This window comes from Schistocerca serialis, chromosome 6 (assembly GCF_023864345.2).
Source record: "Schistocerca serialis cubense isolate TAMUIC-IGC-003099 chromosome 6, iqSchSeri2.2, whole genome shotgun sequence".
NCBI classification, from domain to species: Eukaryota; Metazoa; Arthropoda; class Insecta; order Orthoptera; family Acrididae; genus Schistocerca; species Schistocerca serialis.
The window spans coordinates 477706636-477724633 of record NC_064643.1 but is presented as its reverse complement, the minus strand read 5'-3'; the positions used below and the strand labels follow the sequence as shown (position 1 = coordinate 477724633).

General features: G+C 38.5%; 1 protein-coding gene across 3 annotated transcripts in view; it reads right to left on the bottom strand.

Annotated features, from left to right (window-relative positions):
- LOC126483888 (S phase cyclin A-associated protein in the endoplasmic reticulum) overlaps positions 1-17998 on the bottom strand; it is a 607888-nt gene that overhangs the window by 406230 nt on the left and 183660 nt on the right. For all 3 annotated transcript variants that reach the window (XM_050107144.1, XM_050107145.1, XM_050107146.1), the window contains 2 exons: positions 13102-13214; positions 12868-12991 (listed from right to left, as the gene is read on the bottom strand). In XM_050107144.1, coding sequence (XP_049963101.1) covers positions 12868-12991; positions 13102-13214 — 237 coding nt within the window. The remainder of the gene's footprint in view (positions 1-12867; positions 12992-13101; positions 13215-17998) is intronic.

Here is a 17998-nt window from a genome sequence, read left to right as displayed (position 1 = left end):
TGAAAAGTAAGGGTCCCAACACACTTCTGTGAGGCACACCTGAAGTTACTGATGATGACTCTCCATCCAAGACAGTATGCTGTGTCCTCCCTACCAAAAAGTCCTCAGTCCAGTCACAATCACTTGATACATCATATGATCGTACTTTTGACAATAAGCTTAGGTGTGTTACTGAGTCAATTGCTTTTGGGAAATCAAGAAATACTGCATCTACCAGATTCACTTGATCCAAAGCTTAAGTTGGGTTTCACATGATCGATGTTTCAGGAATCCATGCTGGTTGGCATTAAGGAGGTCATTCTGTTCAAGATTCCTCATTATGTTTGAGCTCAGAATATGTTCAAAGATTCTACAACAAATCAATGTCAAGGATACTGGACGGTAATTTTGTGGATCACTTCGACCACCCTTCATGTAGACAGGTGTGACCTCTGACTTTTTCCAAGAACTGGACACAGTTTTTTGTTCATGGGATGTACAACAGATTATAGTTAGAAGAGGGGCTAACTCAGCGACAAATTCATTATAGAATCTGACAGAGATTCCACTGGGCCCGGGAGCTTTTGTTCAATTTTAACAATTTTGGCCGTTTCTCCTTACCACTGACACTAATACTTATTTCAGTCTTTTCAGTGATATGAGGATTAAATTGGGGTGATTCTCCTGGGTTTTCCTCTGTAAAGGAACATCTCAAAATGGAGGTAAACATTTTAGCTTTCTACCTTCAATTTCAGTTTTTGTTTCACTCACTAGGGACTGGACACTACCTTTGATGCCACTAACAGCCTTTACATACGACAAGAATTTCTTTGGGTTTTCTGAAATACCATTTGGCAATATTTTGCTGCGGTAGTCATTGAAGCCATCACACATTGTTCTCTTGACATCCAAACCTATTTCATTCAGCGTTTCTCTATCTACAGCCAGGGTGTATACGACCCGTGAGATCCGGGAAAAACACCGGAATTTTTTCGTCCGGGAGAAAACCGGGAAAAACCCGGGAATTTTTTAGAATTCCGGGAATTTTTTTGAATTCCGGGAATTTTTCATTGTTTAGTTACCAGTTAAATTTTTGTGATTTTGACTGGTAATAACCAATACTCTAACGAAGGATATTACTGTATCCCGCTTCTGCAGAATAATACTGCAGCAACAAAACATGAACAAGAGGGAAAAAAACCAAAATAAAACTTAAGTTGCAAAGGAAATGCGCCATATACAACAACAAAATACAGTGCTCATACAAGCGTCTGCCAACCAAAGTGTGTCAAAGGCTTTAGGAAGAATATGCAGTGCTTCCTAACAACAAATTGCCTCCAATGAGCGTGACGTGACAGTGTTTTTACATTAGATTCATTTGAGCAGTTGCGGGCGAGCTCTTGCGCATGCGCAGTTGAGTCGCGTCTGAGTAGTAGCTTCTGGCTACAGAAGTGTGGCTGGGTGCCACTATCTAGTTTTGTCCCGGTTCGGAAATATCGTAGGTCCAGGGCTGATGTACAGAGCAGTCTGAGTTGTAGTGGGGAGGTGGGTAGTCTCCACGTGACCTGTGTTTACGTTTAGTGATTTTGATGATTCCTCTTCGTTTATTGCTCTCACATTAAATGAAAACATAACGAATTTCTGTGGCCAGGGGCTACCATATGAATTAAAATACGTTCGCATAATTACGGAAGGCTAAAACATGTTGTTAGTTTCAGGTTTTATTTCCACCTTTCTGACAGTCAAACATTAATAGTCAAACATTAGAACAATGAAGTTATTTTTGTCGGTTTGCTAAAGAGATTTGGCTTTTATTAGTCTTTTGCACCGAGGCAGTCACTTTATTTGAAACGAAGTGTTTAATTTCACACTGTTAGCTAGTTTCAACTGTTCGCTGCATTTCAAGTGCACGTTTTCCATCTTCTAACTCGTATGGCATTATGCCATAATAAAGAGCCAAACATGAGATAATGCAGCACTGGTACTCAAGAAAATTTACATCCGAATCTGGACATACGATTGTCCACTTTAAGACGAATTATGCATTTTAGTATGGTTCACGAAATTCAGATGCTCTTGAAGTATCCTGTGGTGTCTTGTTTCTTTTATGACATAATGCAAGATCTCTTAATGTTTTACACGTACGAACATGCGGGCTTCCTGAGTCATCGTAGCTGCGCAGGCGCAGTGACACCTGTTATCTGGCGCTCTCTGGCAACTGCTGAAACGAACCAATTTCTAACAGGTCACGGGAAAATATTGCTTATGGTGGTTTGAAAAGTATTACTTTCAAAGTAAATTTCCTTTTACTCAAGAAGAACTATGTGGAAGAATGTACGATGAATTTCTTAAATCACAGAGCGTTTGACTCTTATTTAAAAATCAACTCTTTGAGGACGACCATCTAGAAGAATTATGAGCCCAGAAGATCAGACATTTACGTCGTTATTAAAAATTTTACTGGCACATTTGTGTGATGTATCTTAAAGTGTAACGCGCGCAAAAAGATCAGCATTATATGTGGAAGCTTAGCTTCTCTTGCAGCTTATTAATCTTAGTGACCAATATTATTTCTGAAAGCTCTGTTTTTCTTGTAGCAACACTATGTATATTAACTTAAACCATTAACTTTTTTTTGTGTGTGTGTTCGCGCTACTTAAGAGTGATCTTGCTATTGGCTGACTACATCACGTGTCCTATGCTGTCATCAATGGCGAGATCACGTGACATGAGCTATGACTGGCTTACAAAAGCGCGTCGCAATCTCGATTTCATTGCTTCGGAAAGTAACATGAAGTGTACAGTGGAATTCGAATTTATACCTCCGTAACACGAAAAAATGCAGCGTACCTGTTGCTGCACATTAAAGATCTTTCCAAACCGTTATTCCCCCCCCTCCCTCCGTTTCATTTTCTACAGTGCAATTCTACATCTGTGTATAAAACCATAAGCATTCTAAGGATTGATAAGTTTTACAGCGCCGTGGTAAAGTATACTGTCACTTAACACGGAAAAAGTGTATTTTCACCCGGGAGAAAGTGTATTTTCAACCGGGAAATCCGGGATCTGGGAATTTTTTTTTTTTCTTGTCCATGTATACACCCTGTACATCCCTATGCTTTGTTTCACACATATTATGCAGTAATCTCTGTTTCTTTAGAAGTTTCTTTATGAACTGTTCTACTGGGTACATACCTATCCAGTGCATGGTCTACTATTCTCTTAAATTTCAGACATAGTTCCTCTACATGCTCCAGCCCTGTGCTGAAAGTTTGAAGTTCCTAATTGAGATATGCTTACTGAACATAAGAATCTTTCTGCTTGTTTTAGTTGCCCTTTGTACTTTGTAATCAGTGTTGCCGCAACTACATCTTGGTCACTGGTGCCACTTTTGATGCAGACCACCTCAAAGAGGTCAGGTCTATTTGTTGCCATTAGATCCAATGTTTCACAGAATGTCTTATCATGACCACCAGTGGCAAAACTGTAATTTTCTCGGTTAATTTTTGTATGATTTAAGTCTCCACCAATGATTACAGTACGATTGGGGAATGTATGTACAAGTGATCTGAGATTTTCTCAAAAGTTTTCAGTTACATCCGGCTATTAGTCAGGTAGGTGACAGATGAATCCAATTATCATTTTGTGCCAACTCCTGATACTGAGTCTTGCCCAAGCAATTCCACATGTAGCTTCAGTTTCTGTCTCCAGGGATTTGGGTTTATTGATTACTGTAACAAATACACCACTTCCATTTCCCATTTGCCCATACTTACAATGTAAATTTAATTTTTTTCCAAAAAAATCTCACTGCTATCAATTTCAGGTTTTAACCAGCTTTCTGTTCCTAGTATTATGTGAGCTTCACAGCTTTCAAACTCTGGCACTTTGTTGTGACTGCTTCAGCAGTTTATCATTAGTGTTTTAATACTCTCACCTGTGGGAGGCATTTCTTTCCACCGTACACTGATTCTTCTGGGTTTCCTACAGCTATCGTTATATGGATCGGGTGGAAAGTCTCCTAATGTAAAAAGCCCTTGTGTGCACTCTACACACAGTCAACTACGTGAGCAGCAGCGTCTGATGTGTAGCATATACCTGACCCATTTAGGGGCCCTACAGGTCTCAACCCTATGGTGCAAGTCTAAGTAGTCGCAGTAGCTTGTTACAGAATGTTTGAAGTCTGGTTCAGCCCTTTCACTCATTTCAGAACTCAAGTGCCACAATCAGTCCTGGGGATGATGCTGCAAATTGTGAGCTTCATTGAAACTCCATGCGCAAGCCTGGTCTTCTCAATCTGCTCTTCCAGTTGCTGGAATTACCCAAGTATGACCTCAGAGTCCATATGAAAGGCACCATTTGTTCCAATGTGTGCCACAGTCTGCAGTTGGCTGTAAAGTGTTCTCTCAATGGCTGCTGAAAGAGCCTCTTCAACATGTTGAATGAAGTGCAATTGGAAATTTGTGGTAGGTCTTATGGGACCAAACTGCTGAGGTCATTGGTCCCTAAGCTTACACACTACTTAAGCTAACTTACGCTAAGGATGACACATACACCCATGCCTGAGGGAGGCCTCAAACCTCTGAATGAGGTGCTCAGGCATACGTACGGAGTGCACATTTTTGGTTTCAGTGAAAGACAGCATTCAGACTTGTAGATTGGGGAGACTTAACAACACCCTGAGTCCTCCCTGGTGCCCATCCACCCTGTACAGGCCAGCTAGATCTACCATTGAAATGCCACTTACAATCAAGTGGATGAGTAATGACAGAACCTGTACTTTCTACAGACGAGACATGACCCACAGGGCAGGATAGTACTTGAGGTACACCTGGCATTGGTATCACAGGTACATGACTCTCAGGAGCTCTTCTAACACACCGATTCACAGCAGCTGCCAATTGTTTGACAGTGGTCAGCGCGATTTCCAGCTGCTTACAAATGTTAACCAACTCATCCCATGTTCAAGAACAGGATTCACAGTGGGGCTGTGTTTTGGTTGGTGCAATGTATAAAAAGGCATCGAACAAAAAACTTTAATTTAAGCTTGTTGATTGTCTTTTAATCTGTTGAGCTAGAAGGTTGCTAATTTCATACAAGAACTGAAGCAAATACACAAAAGGAGATTTCCATTAAAGTAACACAAAATCTGTGGTAAAAATTACCAGTTTCCTAAGACATTTTGATGTTAATTATAAGAGGATTGTCCAGAAAGTAATGCATCATAGTTTTTTTCCTTCAACAATTTTTTGTTGAACATAATGAGAATTACACACAGGAAAGAATGGTGCTATTTTTCCATGTAATCTCCATCCCGTTCTGTGGGCTTCCTCCAGTGCAAAACAAGGGCATGTATACCCTCTGTCAGTACCAATCCATGTCCTGGTGGTGAAGCCAGTGCTTAAATGTGTGAATTACCTCCTCATCGTCCTCAAAATATCTTCCACAAATGGTATCCTTTAATGGCCCAAACAAGTGGAAGTCCGAGGGGGCTAGGTCAGGTGCGACAGCCATGGATGGTCTCCCTTACCGCTGTAAATTGTGGAGCTCTGCTGAACCGCCTTCTGATTACCTCACCCTCTGTGCCCAGTGACTAATTGTGCTTCTGTCGGCAGCAGATGCTCCGAAGACTTTGCACAAGCATTTGTGAAAATTCCCCACAGTTTATTTCTCTGCAGTGAGAAACTATCCTACAGCTATGCTATCTAACGTTTTGCATTCGTAGCATTGTTTTCGGCTGAGAAAAAAAACGCAGTGCATTACTTTCTGGGCAATCCTCAAGGTTGTTGGAAAACTCAAAAGCAGAGTTAATTTATGATAAATGCAGATAATATATACAGTTACTCCTCTTTGAAGGGAAACTAGATCCTACATAACATGTTTGTTAGAAAATCTGCTACAGTAACTAAATCAAAAACACCAGTTTACTACAAATTCTCGTAGTTTTTACTAAGGACAATGGTAGCTTCCAAAAATTCTCAAAAACACATGTGTATGTGCATTGATATACAATGAAATTGAGAGGTGATGCATTCTTTGGCACAACTGCAAACCACAAACACTGATTTGCAACAAAAATAAATTACATATCCAAAACACTTGTACTGGTAACTTATGAAAATATGGTTTTGTAAGCATCCAAAAATTCTCAAAAATAACCTTTTTTCACATAATTTACAATGAAATTAGAGAATAATTATTTTGAACAAGGATAGGCCTATTGTTCTCAAAAATTTTAAAAAAGATTTACGCAGAAGACAAATAGAAGATTTGGCATTATGAGATAATAGTGGGGAAATGTAGCACATAATTATAAGATACACAAGAAACCTACTTTTGAAGTAGTGGCTGAGGATTTCGGATCAATGTAAAGTCATTTTGATGGGATACATTTTAAGCAAATGAAAATGTTCAAGTAAGTTTATACAAGTTTCTTATGAAGATGGCTTGGAAACTGGAAATCATAATCATTGGAAAAGTGGCAAAATAGTTTCACAAATTCAAAGAACCAGTATTTGTTACAGATGTGTAATGAAACTTGGTTCCACAACAGGGTGTGCAAAGTGTGGTTTACTGGTTCTGGTACAAGTAAGAACCTGTATGCCAAAAAGAGGAGCTGCCACCTGATGCTAAGTGACAACCAAAACAGCCACAGTACAAAAGCTGTGCATGCAACTGGGCCTGTGAGAGCTTGCGGCCAGCCTAATGCCATCACGACTGATTGCACTGAGGATGTTGAGCAAGTAGATCCCACAGATCTGTATGCTCAGCACCCACATGCCATCTACAATCTCACTAAACCTTGAATAGTAGAGTATGTGCACCCTGTCTGCTCCCCAAGACCTAGGGCTGCTGTACTTACAGATGATAAGTGTTAACATGGACCTTGCCTTCACCTTCAAAAAGCCTGCTTTCAGGGTGCTCATGCAACAAAGTTAAGAGCCAGAAACCATGTTGAATCTTGGTATGGCATCCCTCATTTGTTAAATAGGTAAATGAAGATGATGATGATGAGAGAGCAGATAAGTCCGCATCTCGTGGTCGTGCGGTAGCGTTCTCGCTTCCCACGCCCGGGTTTCTGGGTTCGATTCCCGGCGGGGTCAGGGATTTTCTCTGCCTCGTGATGACTGGGTGTTATGTGACGTCCTTAGGTTAGTTAGGTTTAAGTAGTTCTAAGTTCTAGGGGACTGGTGACCATAGATGTTAAGTCCCATAGTGCTCAGAGCCATTTGAACCATTTTAGAGCAGATAAAAATAAACAAACAAACAAGCATGTGCACACCAGTTTGCAAAAAATTTAAAACTAGTTTGTGTAGCCCCTTCCTCTAGCTTGATTACCGTTAGTTTGAAATGACACAGGTTGAAGGAGGGTACAAACATCCAGAACTGTCCATGAATATGGAACTGACTGATGGCAATAGTGGAAAGGGTTGCACTTAAAATAATTTCTTAAGGGAATTCATTCTGCTACTCAAATATGTAAAGCACGACTTCACCACCTTATGACCAAATACAGCTTTATATTAGGAAAGACAATAGGAACACAGGCAGCCTATCATGAAAAACAAATTGATGAAGCCTAAATGTATAATTTATCTAAATCAATGCATGTGCCAATTTAATGTTCTTTTCATAGGAACCCATCACCGCGGGTTCAGGAAGTATCGATCTACCATCAACAACCTGATGCTGCTGCTCTTATGCAAGTGACTTTTCTATGAAGACAGCATTGAACTGGTACATTCTTTGACTAAGGAAAGTCCTCATCTTTAGGATCCAGGTAAGGCAACAGTTGCCTTTTGCTTCAAGGTCTGCACTACAGAGTTCTTTAACCACCTGCCTATGTAACATATAAGCTACATCCAACTTTTATTATTCTTTTGGCTCAAGGAGTAAACTGAACTGTCTGTACCTGATTGCATATTACACTTTATGTCATGTATCTTCTGTCCATCACTTGTTTTCGTTTCTGCATGTTCCCAGTAGGTGGTAGTATCTTGTTGAAGAAAGCTGTTTATCATACAGTCTGCATTTCTATGAGAAATAAAGATAATTTCTCTGTTTTTATCAACTGTAAGTACAATGTACTTAGAACATCCTGCAATATGTTAACAGTACACTACTGAATGAGTGACTGTTTATTTCACCACAAGAATACAGCAAGATACTTTTTTCTGTGCAGCACTGGGTCTACAATTCAGCAATGACCTACGCTTTCACATTCCAGTGCCACTGTTTTATACCATTTAGATGTTTAATACTGAGTTTTCTGGGTAGTGCATGTATTCCAGTTATATTCTAACAAACTGTATTCACTCTGAAATTTTGATGAGTCACACCGACTTTTTAATCTAAGGAAAAGATAAAGTGCTACTCACCATAAGGGTGACACACTGATTTGTAGACAGGCAACAAAAGGACACTTAAGACAGAAGCTTTCCGCCAAAAAGCCTTCATCAATAAATAAACACACACACACACACACACACACACACACACACACACACACACACACACACACACACAAGCACACCTCATGCACCCAACAGCCATCTCCATCAACTCAGACCAGAATTCTGGTCTGAGCAGCTGAATATAGTGGTCATGTGTGTGTGAGATGTGCTTGCTTGTAAGAACAAATGTGTGTCTGTGTGTTTCCTTTTCTTATGAAGGTTTTGGCCAAAAGGTGATGTGTACATGTGTTTTCGTTGTGCCTGCCTGGAACTCAACGTGTTATCTTATGGTGAGCAGCAATCTATCTTTTTCTTACACTGTTGATACCTGGTTTCCATTGTTTCAATTTTTAATTTAGTATGGCATTTTAGTTTTATTTTGTCACAGAACAATGCACTGATAACCAATATAAACTTTGTATTCATAAAATATAAGCTCAGAACTGAGGATGTTACGCCAATATCTTTGTAATTACTTAGATATTTGTTCCATCTGTGATTTTGAGGATGGTGGCCATACTGCCTCCCTCCATAAGCTGGGAGACTGTGAAGTCTGCCACAGTTAAAAACTTCTATAATAACTTCCCTTAATTTTCTGTCAGTGTGCCACAGCATGCCACACTTGATTCAGTATTTTCTTCTTCTTCTTCTTCTCCTCCTCCTTCTCCTCCCCCCCCCCCCCCCCCCCCCCCCGTCCACTCTCTCTCTCTCTCTCTCTCAAATAAAAGGGGGTTCAGAAATAAACACTACACTAAACTAACGCAAGACCATAATGGTACTGACCGACCGCCACGTTATCCTCAGCCCTTAGGCGTCACTGGATGCAAATATGGAGGGGCGTGTGATCAGCAGACATTCTCCTGGCCATTGTCAGTTTTTGGACCAGAGCTGCTACTTCACCATCAACCAGCTTCTCAATTTGCCTCACAAGAGCTGAGTGCACCCCATTTGCCAACAACACTTGGCAGTGGGCAGTCACCCATCCAGGTGCCAGCCAAGCCCAACAACATATAACTTCGGTGATCTGATGGGAACCGTTATCAATGCGGCAAGTCCATTGGCAGGGGTTCAGAAATGTTGTATCGAAAGTCCTATGTAACCCTCTCTACAGGAAACCTGATCCAGGCTGGTGATGGTTGTAGTCTTGGTTAAATGTCCTACCAATCTCTGAGTGGCCTGCAGTTACTGTTTGGAAAGACATCCTTCTTTCAGCATAGCTGTTAGAGGTGGCTGACTGCTCTATCTGGAAATCATTATGATAGATTTCCATATTTGTTTTGAGATAGTGGAACAGCTTACTTGGTGCAGCAACACTTCTCACATTTCATCCTGCTACTTTTAACAGTTCATTAGTTCCTTGTCCTCGACCCAAACAGCTGCTAGCTCTATGTATTTGGACTTCCACAAAGTGCATATCAATCCCTAGTTGCATTATTTATGCACCAAGAGAACAGAATATATAAATAGCTAGCCTGGAAACTGTGGAACAGATAAATCAGTGAATTATGATGAGATACACACATTTTTGGAAATTGTTGCATTGTTCAAATACAGCTGGTTGGCTGTACAATATCCATTTTGACAGTTCCCTTTTAGGCGTTGCCCAGTCTGCAAAGTGTACCTAACTGTGAACAGTCACTAGTGTAAATCGTCATCCATTTCTCACTGAGCTGTATGAGAGCTGAAGAACTTATTGAGATGTCTTGAACAATGTAAACTGAGATGGGTTGAACATCCCACCAACAACGAGGCTATTAGAGATACAGCACACATGCAGATTTTGGAAAGAAATCAGCTGTGTCCTTTTAAAAAAAAAAAAATGATCTCGACATTACAGTTAAGCAATTTTATGGAAGTAATGGAAAAACTAAATCTGCATTGTCAGATGGGATTTGAACAGCCATCCTTCTCTACATGAGACCAGTATTTTATCACTGCACCATCTCAAACAATACTAGGAACAAACAGGGAAGCTGTGCCTCAAGGACTGTCAGAGCCCCATGTTCTACGGTGTTATTAGAGTATATGTGTGATAAACGTGCAGTTAGCGAAACAGCACATAAACTATTACAGAGACTGCTTGCAAGTTGATGTTGAGGGTGACAGGCGAGGTAAGGTATGTTTCATTAACAAGATGGGAACACCTTCTTTAGCTCCTTCCTCACTTATGTCCTCCTTTTGGTGGAGACCGTAATATCCTAGCATACAAGTGTCAACATCTTTAAAATGTGATGCTTGGAGTCTTAAATAATATCAGCTTCTGTGTGCTGTTAGTTGCAGCTCCTCTATATGTTCACTGTCCCATTCAGGTTTCGTTACAGTATCAAAGTAATTTGATAGGTGAGGTTTCATCACTTCCATGCTGCCCAAAGCCCAAACTGTGTACACATAGGAGCTGATGGTTCAGAGGATGAACTGATGATTCCCTTTGACACACTTCACATATGTTTACTTTTATTTAAGGATTCTTTTCAGACTCATCAGTAAACACGACTATGGAATGAGCTGATAGTTTTAGACCTGTTCTTATACGCTTCTATTTTTTCACTTTCTTTATCAGTAGCAATGTTGATGGGAATGAGCATTTTGAGATGTTGCTTACTGTATTTTATGATGCTTATTGTTATTATTATTATGCAGTTTGCAGTATTTTTATGGTCTCAGCACTTTGTGCAATTGGTCTGCACATGTTATTAAAGTGGGGATAGCGACTGCCTTGCAGTTCCATTTGTAGGAGCTGTTGGGTTGTGCCTGAGTCGATATATCCACTTAGGTGGCAGCTTTTAATTTCTGTTAGAAAATATGTGGTCAACAATGAAGGTTGTAGTGCTCTGTGTATCTTCTCTCTGCAGTATAGGTCACTCAGTGGGTAACCATTATCTCTTGAAACACTGAATGGCTTCAGTTTCATGCTGAGACTCCTGTTTCATGGGCTGTCTTGGCACATCTGCCATGTATTGCCTGCCCATTACGTGCAGCAATTTGGTTTTCATCACCTCAGAACAAAGCTGTCTATGCACAAACATGTGTTGGCCAACTAGTGAAATCAAGAAAAAATCTGAAACAGAATCTAGCTACAATTCACCCAGGGGGATCATCTGCCAGTTAATATATGAAGTGGAAAGTCCATCTGACATTTCAGAGTATAATTAATACCTGACAATAACTATAACCCACACTGCTTACATACTGTAGCTCTTAATCATTTCCATACCACTACATTCTCACTCTCAAGAAATATTTGGAAGAAACAATGTTCTGTCTACAGAGAAAGATGATTGATGTATCATACCTTTTTTTTTTTTTTTTTTTTTTTTTTTTTTTTTTTTTTTTTTTTTTTGATGCAATCATATTATATATTAACAGTCATAACAAATTTCAGCTGTACATTTGATATCTTCACAGTCTACAGTATATAAAAATATAAAAGATCTACACAAAACTTAAAATCTGTAGATGGTTTGCCAGTTCTGTTTGTAATTAACATAGAATAAAGACAATAATACTTGGTGGTTCATACCTGTCTATAACATTATGGCTCTCGTTAATAAATAGTTCAAACTCAGTTTCAAGTGACAACTAGAATGTAAGCTAGTACTTACAAAATTGTGCGGTTTTTTAGATAGTCATCATCCATATGCACAAATCATGATTTACCATTCTGTGTGAAATAGTGTTGACTTGCAGATTTGTCCCAATATTTTTTATCCAGAATAGCTTCCTAGCTCTTGAGGTAATGTGGGATACACTATCACTTTGACATCATTTAAGAAATAGGATACCTTGTGTATTCATCTAAGCTCCAAAATTAATGCGATTTTAAGAGATTTTAAGGGTGCCTGCACAGCACCTACCATTCATTTGGTCATGGTGCATTTATCACTAGGTTTATCGGTCAGCCCTACAAGTCATCTGAACAATAATTTTTATCACACTGTCTTCCATTAGATGAAGTAAAACTTTTCATTACTTTGATTCTTTTACTGTGCATTTCAGCTAAGCAGTATCATACCCAAGTTCACTTCTATTACATGCTGGACCAATCTCCTATGATTCACTACTATATGTGTGGAGTTCTTGGACTTTGCCACATGTACAACCATTCAGTTGGGTTACACTCACGTTAAGTACTCTTTTGTACATTGTTTCAACAATATATCTGTAGTTATTTTATCTTCAAATAAGTGCTACTTATATTTATTCCAAGATTACATTTAAAAATATCGGTAGTCTGTAGCCGAAACTGTACAGTAATAGAAACAAAATTCAAGAAGTTTTACTACATCCAATGGCAGGTGGTGTGGTAAAACGCTGCATAACAAATAACTGAAACAGGAATCAATGTGAAAAAATTACTGCATTATATGCCACAAAACCTTCATCTGGTAAAATGAAAGAAAATTTTTTTCCCAAAAGAACAGCAACAATAACTTACTGTTAATCTGTGGTGAAGAAGGTCCAATACTGTGCTCACTTTATTGCTAAACAAAACGTATTTGCAGTTTACTTCATTTGCTTGACAAGCAAGAGTATATGACGTACATACTGTTACATAGCATCTGAAAAAGACATAATTAATATTAGAAACTACACCATTTAATTCAAATTGGTAAAAAGAATTAGTAAGTGTACATAAAGACCGATTGCTATGATTTTGATTTTAGCTTACTTGGAAGACAAGTATGGAGCCATGTTTGGAGGTACATCCATAGCCAAATTAAGCATGTTTGAAAGCACAGTAAAACCATTCAGTGCCTGGAAAGCCAACTGATCAAGCGTATTCTGTAATGACAACACACAAACAAAATAATGTGAAAGGTGCATACCTAACAATGTAGGGAAAGAAAAACACTAAAAACACACACACACACACACACACAATAATTATGTTCAGTTTGAATTCTGACAATAGCCTGGCATATGGACAGCAATGAGAAGACATAAAAAATGATGACAGAATCAGCAAAAATACATGGAAGAAACGAAATGATCCAAATACAAAACTAGCAGTCCTTGTCATCAGAGATGGAAAAAGGTTTTTAAAGAGGTGTGTAGAAAAATCACAACTATTTTTTATTTTTTGATGAAAAAGAATACAACCATCAAGTTACCTTCCATTAGGTTTGTGGGTGCACTCAACGACTGTGATATGACTTTCAAGCAATCAGTTGTCCTTTTCTTTCAAGTTTTATGAGGCAAATCTAGATTTTGGCTAGAGCCTAGCCATTATCAATGCACTGTTTCATAGTATCAATGCATGTCCTAGTACATCAGTTTCCTGTTGTTTGGGCTTCGGTCAGTTTGTTCAAGACTACTGTGACAGAAGCCTAAACAACAGGGGACTGACATACTAGGGCATGAATTTATACTATGAAATAGCGCATGATGATGGCTAGGCACTAGCTAAAATCTAGATTTTGCCTGATAAAATCTGAAAGAAAGGGATGAATGAGTGCTGTGCGCTATCATTTGAAAAAGGAGTATAAGATGGGGGAAACCTGTGGATGTTAGGGAGTATAAGCTGCTTTAAAATGATTCTTCATTTAATCATTTGAAGTTACAAATTATGTCGACTAGAAAAATAAAAACATTGTATCATTTTTTGAATGAAAATGTTAAATATGAGATGGCTGGTCAAAAGTATGAGAAACATATGACATTCTTAATGCATGTTTACACCTGTGCAGTTTTCTGGGTGCGCTATCTGCATCCAGCCATTGCGCAAAGAGGGAGGAGGTGCACGCACCAGTGCAAAGTCACTCATGCCTCTAATTCATGCACATGGGCCATTGTCTGCAGACATAGGCGTCTCTTTAGCATAGATGGGGAGAAACGTGTAACAGTTGTACACTTGTGCATTGTCCTCTCCATTTGGTGCTTTGTTTCACTACATTTCACTGTTAAAAGATTCAATTTTTAACATGCATTCAAATTTGTCTTTGCATGAGCACTTTGGCTTAGTGGTCCAACAAGAAACATGTAGAATTTGAATAGTTTTATCATCCATTTCCTGTTTTCTGGCTGTTTAATTCTGTGGATTATAAAAACAGAGTTTCAAGTTCCTCACAAATAAGAACAGCCTGGAAACAAAACTGTCCAACCCTCCGATGAATACACATTGAAGAAGAGCACTGACTCTGGGGCTCTTGATGTGCCAAAGCAATCCTGGTTCCTTTCCAAGCCACTCTGATTCATAAATAGTTTGCAGGAGGGAGAGAAAAGAACACAGAAATTTCTAGCAGTAATGCACATCCATAAACTACTTTTTGATCTGCAAATGGAATTGGAAATGCAACATCTAATGTCTGGTTATCACTTCATTAGCCACCAGTCAATCCCTGTATGTTACAGATCCACATACGAAACTACTTCCTTCTATGCTTCACAAATTTCAACACATCTGGCTTACAAGGGGACCATCAGACCTAATCATGGATTTTGACAAGTCTGGGTCCATGGCTAGAGACTTTTCATGCAACAGCACCTAGTTTCTGAGAAAATCGATGTTGTCAACTTATGCGTACCCCCAATACCTGTAATGTTTATTGCATTTCGGCGAGGTAAGGTTTGTGGCTACCACGATGGCAATAAGGGTTCAAATCCTGCTTCTGTAGTTATATATTTTTTCCTTCCTTTTCTCTTTTTCTTTCTTTCTTATTGTGCAGAATATCATTAAGTCATACATGTCAGGCAAAATTATTCAAAAATTACCATTTTTGCCATGGTAATTTTATTAATAAATCAAATTCAAATAGACCGTTCTTTCTTCGATCGACTTTGATGTGAACCATACTGTGAATGCAGGTGCACTAAATTTATGCTGAATCAAAGAATGAATTTTTTATGGAATCTTGTCTCTAAGCAATTTCTCTATTAGGCTTTAGCAAGGTGGAAGCATTCTGAATTTTTTTCATGAAAATTTTAACCTGCTTGTAAAAACAAAAATCACAGGACTGACAAAGTGGAGTGCCCTTTTGTGGGGTAATTTTTATGGTGCAGATGCAAGCTTTTGTTTAGTTTATAGTTTGACTGTAAAGTGTCTAATCAGTCTGCCTTCCCTACAAATGTGAAATATACAGAAACATATCTTGTCCCATGAACAGAAGACTGATAGATATTAAAAACTCTTCGTACAGCACAATCATCAACTTCCCTGGTTTCGTGCAGGTCACAATTAAATTTTCTAATTTATCTGTCCATTTATCCGCTCTTTTTTGAACAATCCAACCAAACTTCCTGAACGGTTCTTGCATACGTAGGAAAACATAAGGGAATACCTTTCCTATCACCATTGTAATATACTGTGCTGTAAAGGCAGGACTAATCTTGTACAAATTTTTTTTCTGCACATGGACAGTTTTCACTCCTTGTTCTGCATAGGAACACTCGTATGTGGATTGGTACTGGCAGCCATTTTGATTGGTATTAATTAAATAATCAAAATCACAATTGGTTATGAGTAATTTCTCTGCATCCAGAAATATTTAAAAAAAAGTGCAGTGTCAGTATTCAAACCTGTACTGTTAGCAAGGTAGCCATAAACCCTAGCTGCTGTGCTGCACTTGCTTGATCCAAACTCGTTACAGGTGTAGAAGATATGCATAAAACTTGAATATCTCTTTTCTCAAAACTAGGGGATGTCACATGAAAACCTGCTATCCATGTAGTCATAACAGATCCCTCTACAGCATAACCGAAATTCATCAAAATCTATAATTACTAAATCTGATAGTCCCCTTGTTAGACACTGAATGAAATTCACCAAAGCAACAATAACATGTCCAGACATTTCAGATACTTTGTGATGCTGCAGTCTATGGGCTCTCTCAGTGAAGCAAAAATATGTATTCATAATATAAACTGAAGGACTTTTCTAGCATGTTGATTTGGTGATGGTACTTTCTTTTTGTAATATAAAGTTTCCTTCTGTTTAGAATTCATCATTATGATTACACATTTTGTAAAATCAATAAGATACACATACTTCTATGTTCTTGACCTATTCATTATAAATGCTAATAATTATCAAGTATCCACAAATCTAGAGACATAACTTCTAGATCATTTTCCAGATCTTTTCATATGGTGCAGACATATTAGTAGCTGTATGAATTCCTCTTTCTTCCTTGACATTTAGCCAAGATATTATCCCCTCCATCTACATGTGCTGAATGAGTCTTTACAGTACACTCTGGTTAGGACTCTTCAAAAGGGTCAACATCACCCAGGCTGTCAACACTCTCCAAAGAGATTTGAGAATCACAGTCAGTCTCCTTAGTTTCCTCTCTCTTTCATGCACTTGCTACAACTTTGGTCAGAGCTGTAGTTTCCTTGCTCTTCACTGTTTGGCCTTTTTTTTTTTTTTTTTTGAGGTTATTCTTTTTCAGCAATGACCTTACTGTGTTGTTCTGAGGTTATTAAAAGTGAGAATCCGATTACATTTAGTCACAGGTTTGTAAGGGTTACACCCTCTTCCGCCACCCCTCCCTCCCTCTCTCTCTCTCTCTCTCTCTCTCTCTCTCTCTCTCTCTCTCCTGTCACAGTGACATTTATGGTTTCACTAAACTTTTTTGTTTTGAATGTTACAACTCTTGACTTATTTCAGGATCCAGTTGATACACAACATACTGTGACCTTACATCTGGGCAAATTCCAGTGTTCTTGAAGCCTGAAACCATGTTTTTAGGCTTTGAAGCATCTGGTCAAATTTTGGAAAAACGGCTTGAAGCAACACTTATCTAAAGGTTGCAGCTGGTCTGTTATCTGTGGCAGCAGTTTCATGATTGCAACTTCCTCTTTTGTCACTTTTTCAATTAGTGTGGAATCCAAATAATTAAGGTGTCCATCCAACAGTAAAGGCCTCTCTTTTACTGTATCACAGAAATTACTAAAATGACATGAAATGATTGATGCCATCATGAAATCATGAACTGAATTTGAATAAAACGTGTCAGGTAAATAATTTGTGCCCTTCCAAGGTCTCTCTAATGCATCCCATCACAGAGAACTAACAACTTGCAAACGTAACACAGTCTACATTCTCTAGCCACTGTCAACAATAACATAAAACACGGTATGACAACAGCTGCATTATTGCCAACAGCAGCAAGAAAAACATATTTCAGTGTATAGAACTGCATGATGAAAAAATTTAGTGTATCAGTTTTAGGAATCAACTATATCATATTTTGGACCAGAGTGCACCATACATAAGAATTACACGGACTGAATTATCTCCATGTAATAAATTAAACAATAATGAATAATCTACAGATGGAACTCAATTTTCTGTGTATGCAACAAAATTTGGTAGCTACAAAGTCCATGTTTTCATACATGTGGAAAATATTCTATACCTGCATGCATATTTATTTTCAGTCTGCAAAGCTTTGTCAAAATTATTTTTTGTCTAAAAAGAGAAGTTTATAATGGAAAAACAAATTACAACTAACTACTTCTAAACAAAGACACCATTTGTAACCTCATAGACTGGGTAAATCATTATTTTTTTTTTTTTAAATATTAGGTGCCTCAGTTTTGGGACACCTTACCTTGCAAAATGCAAT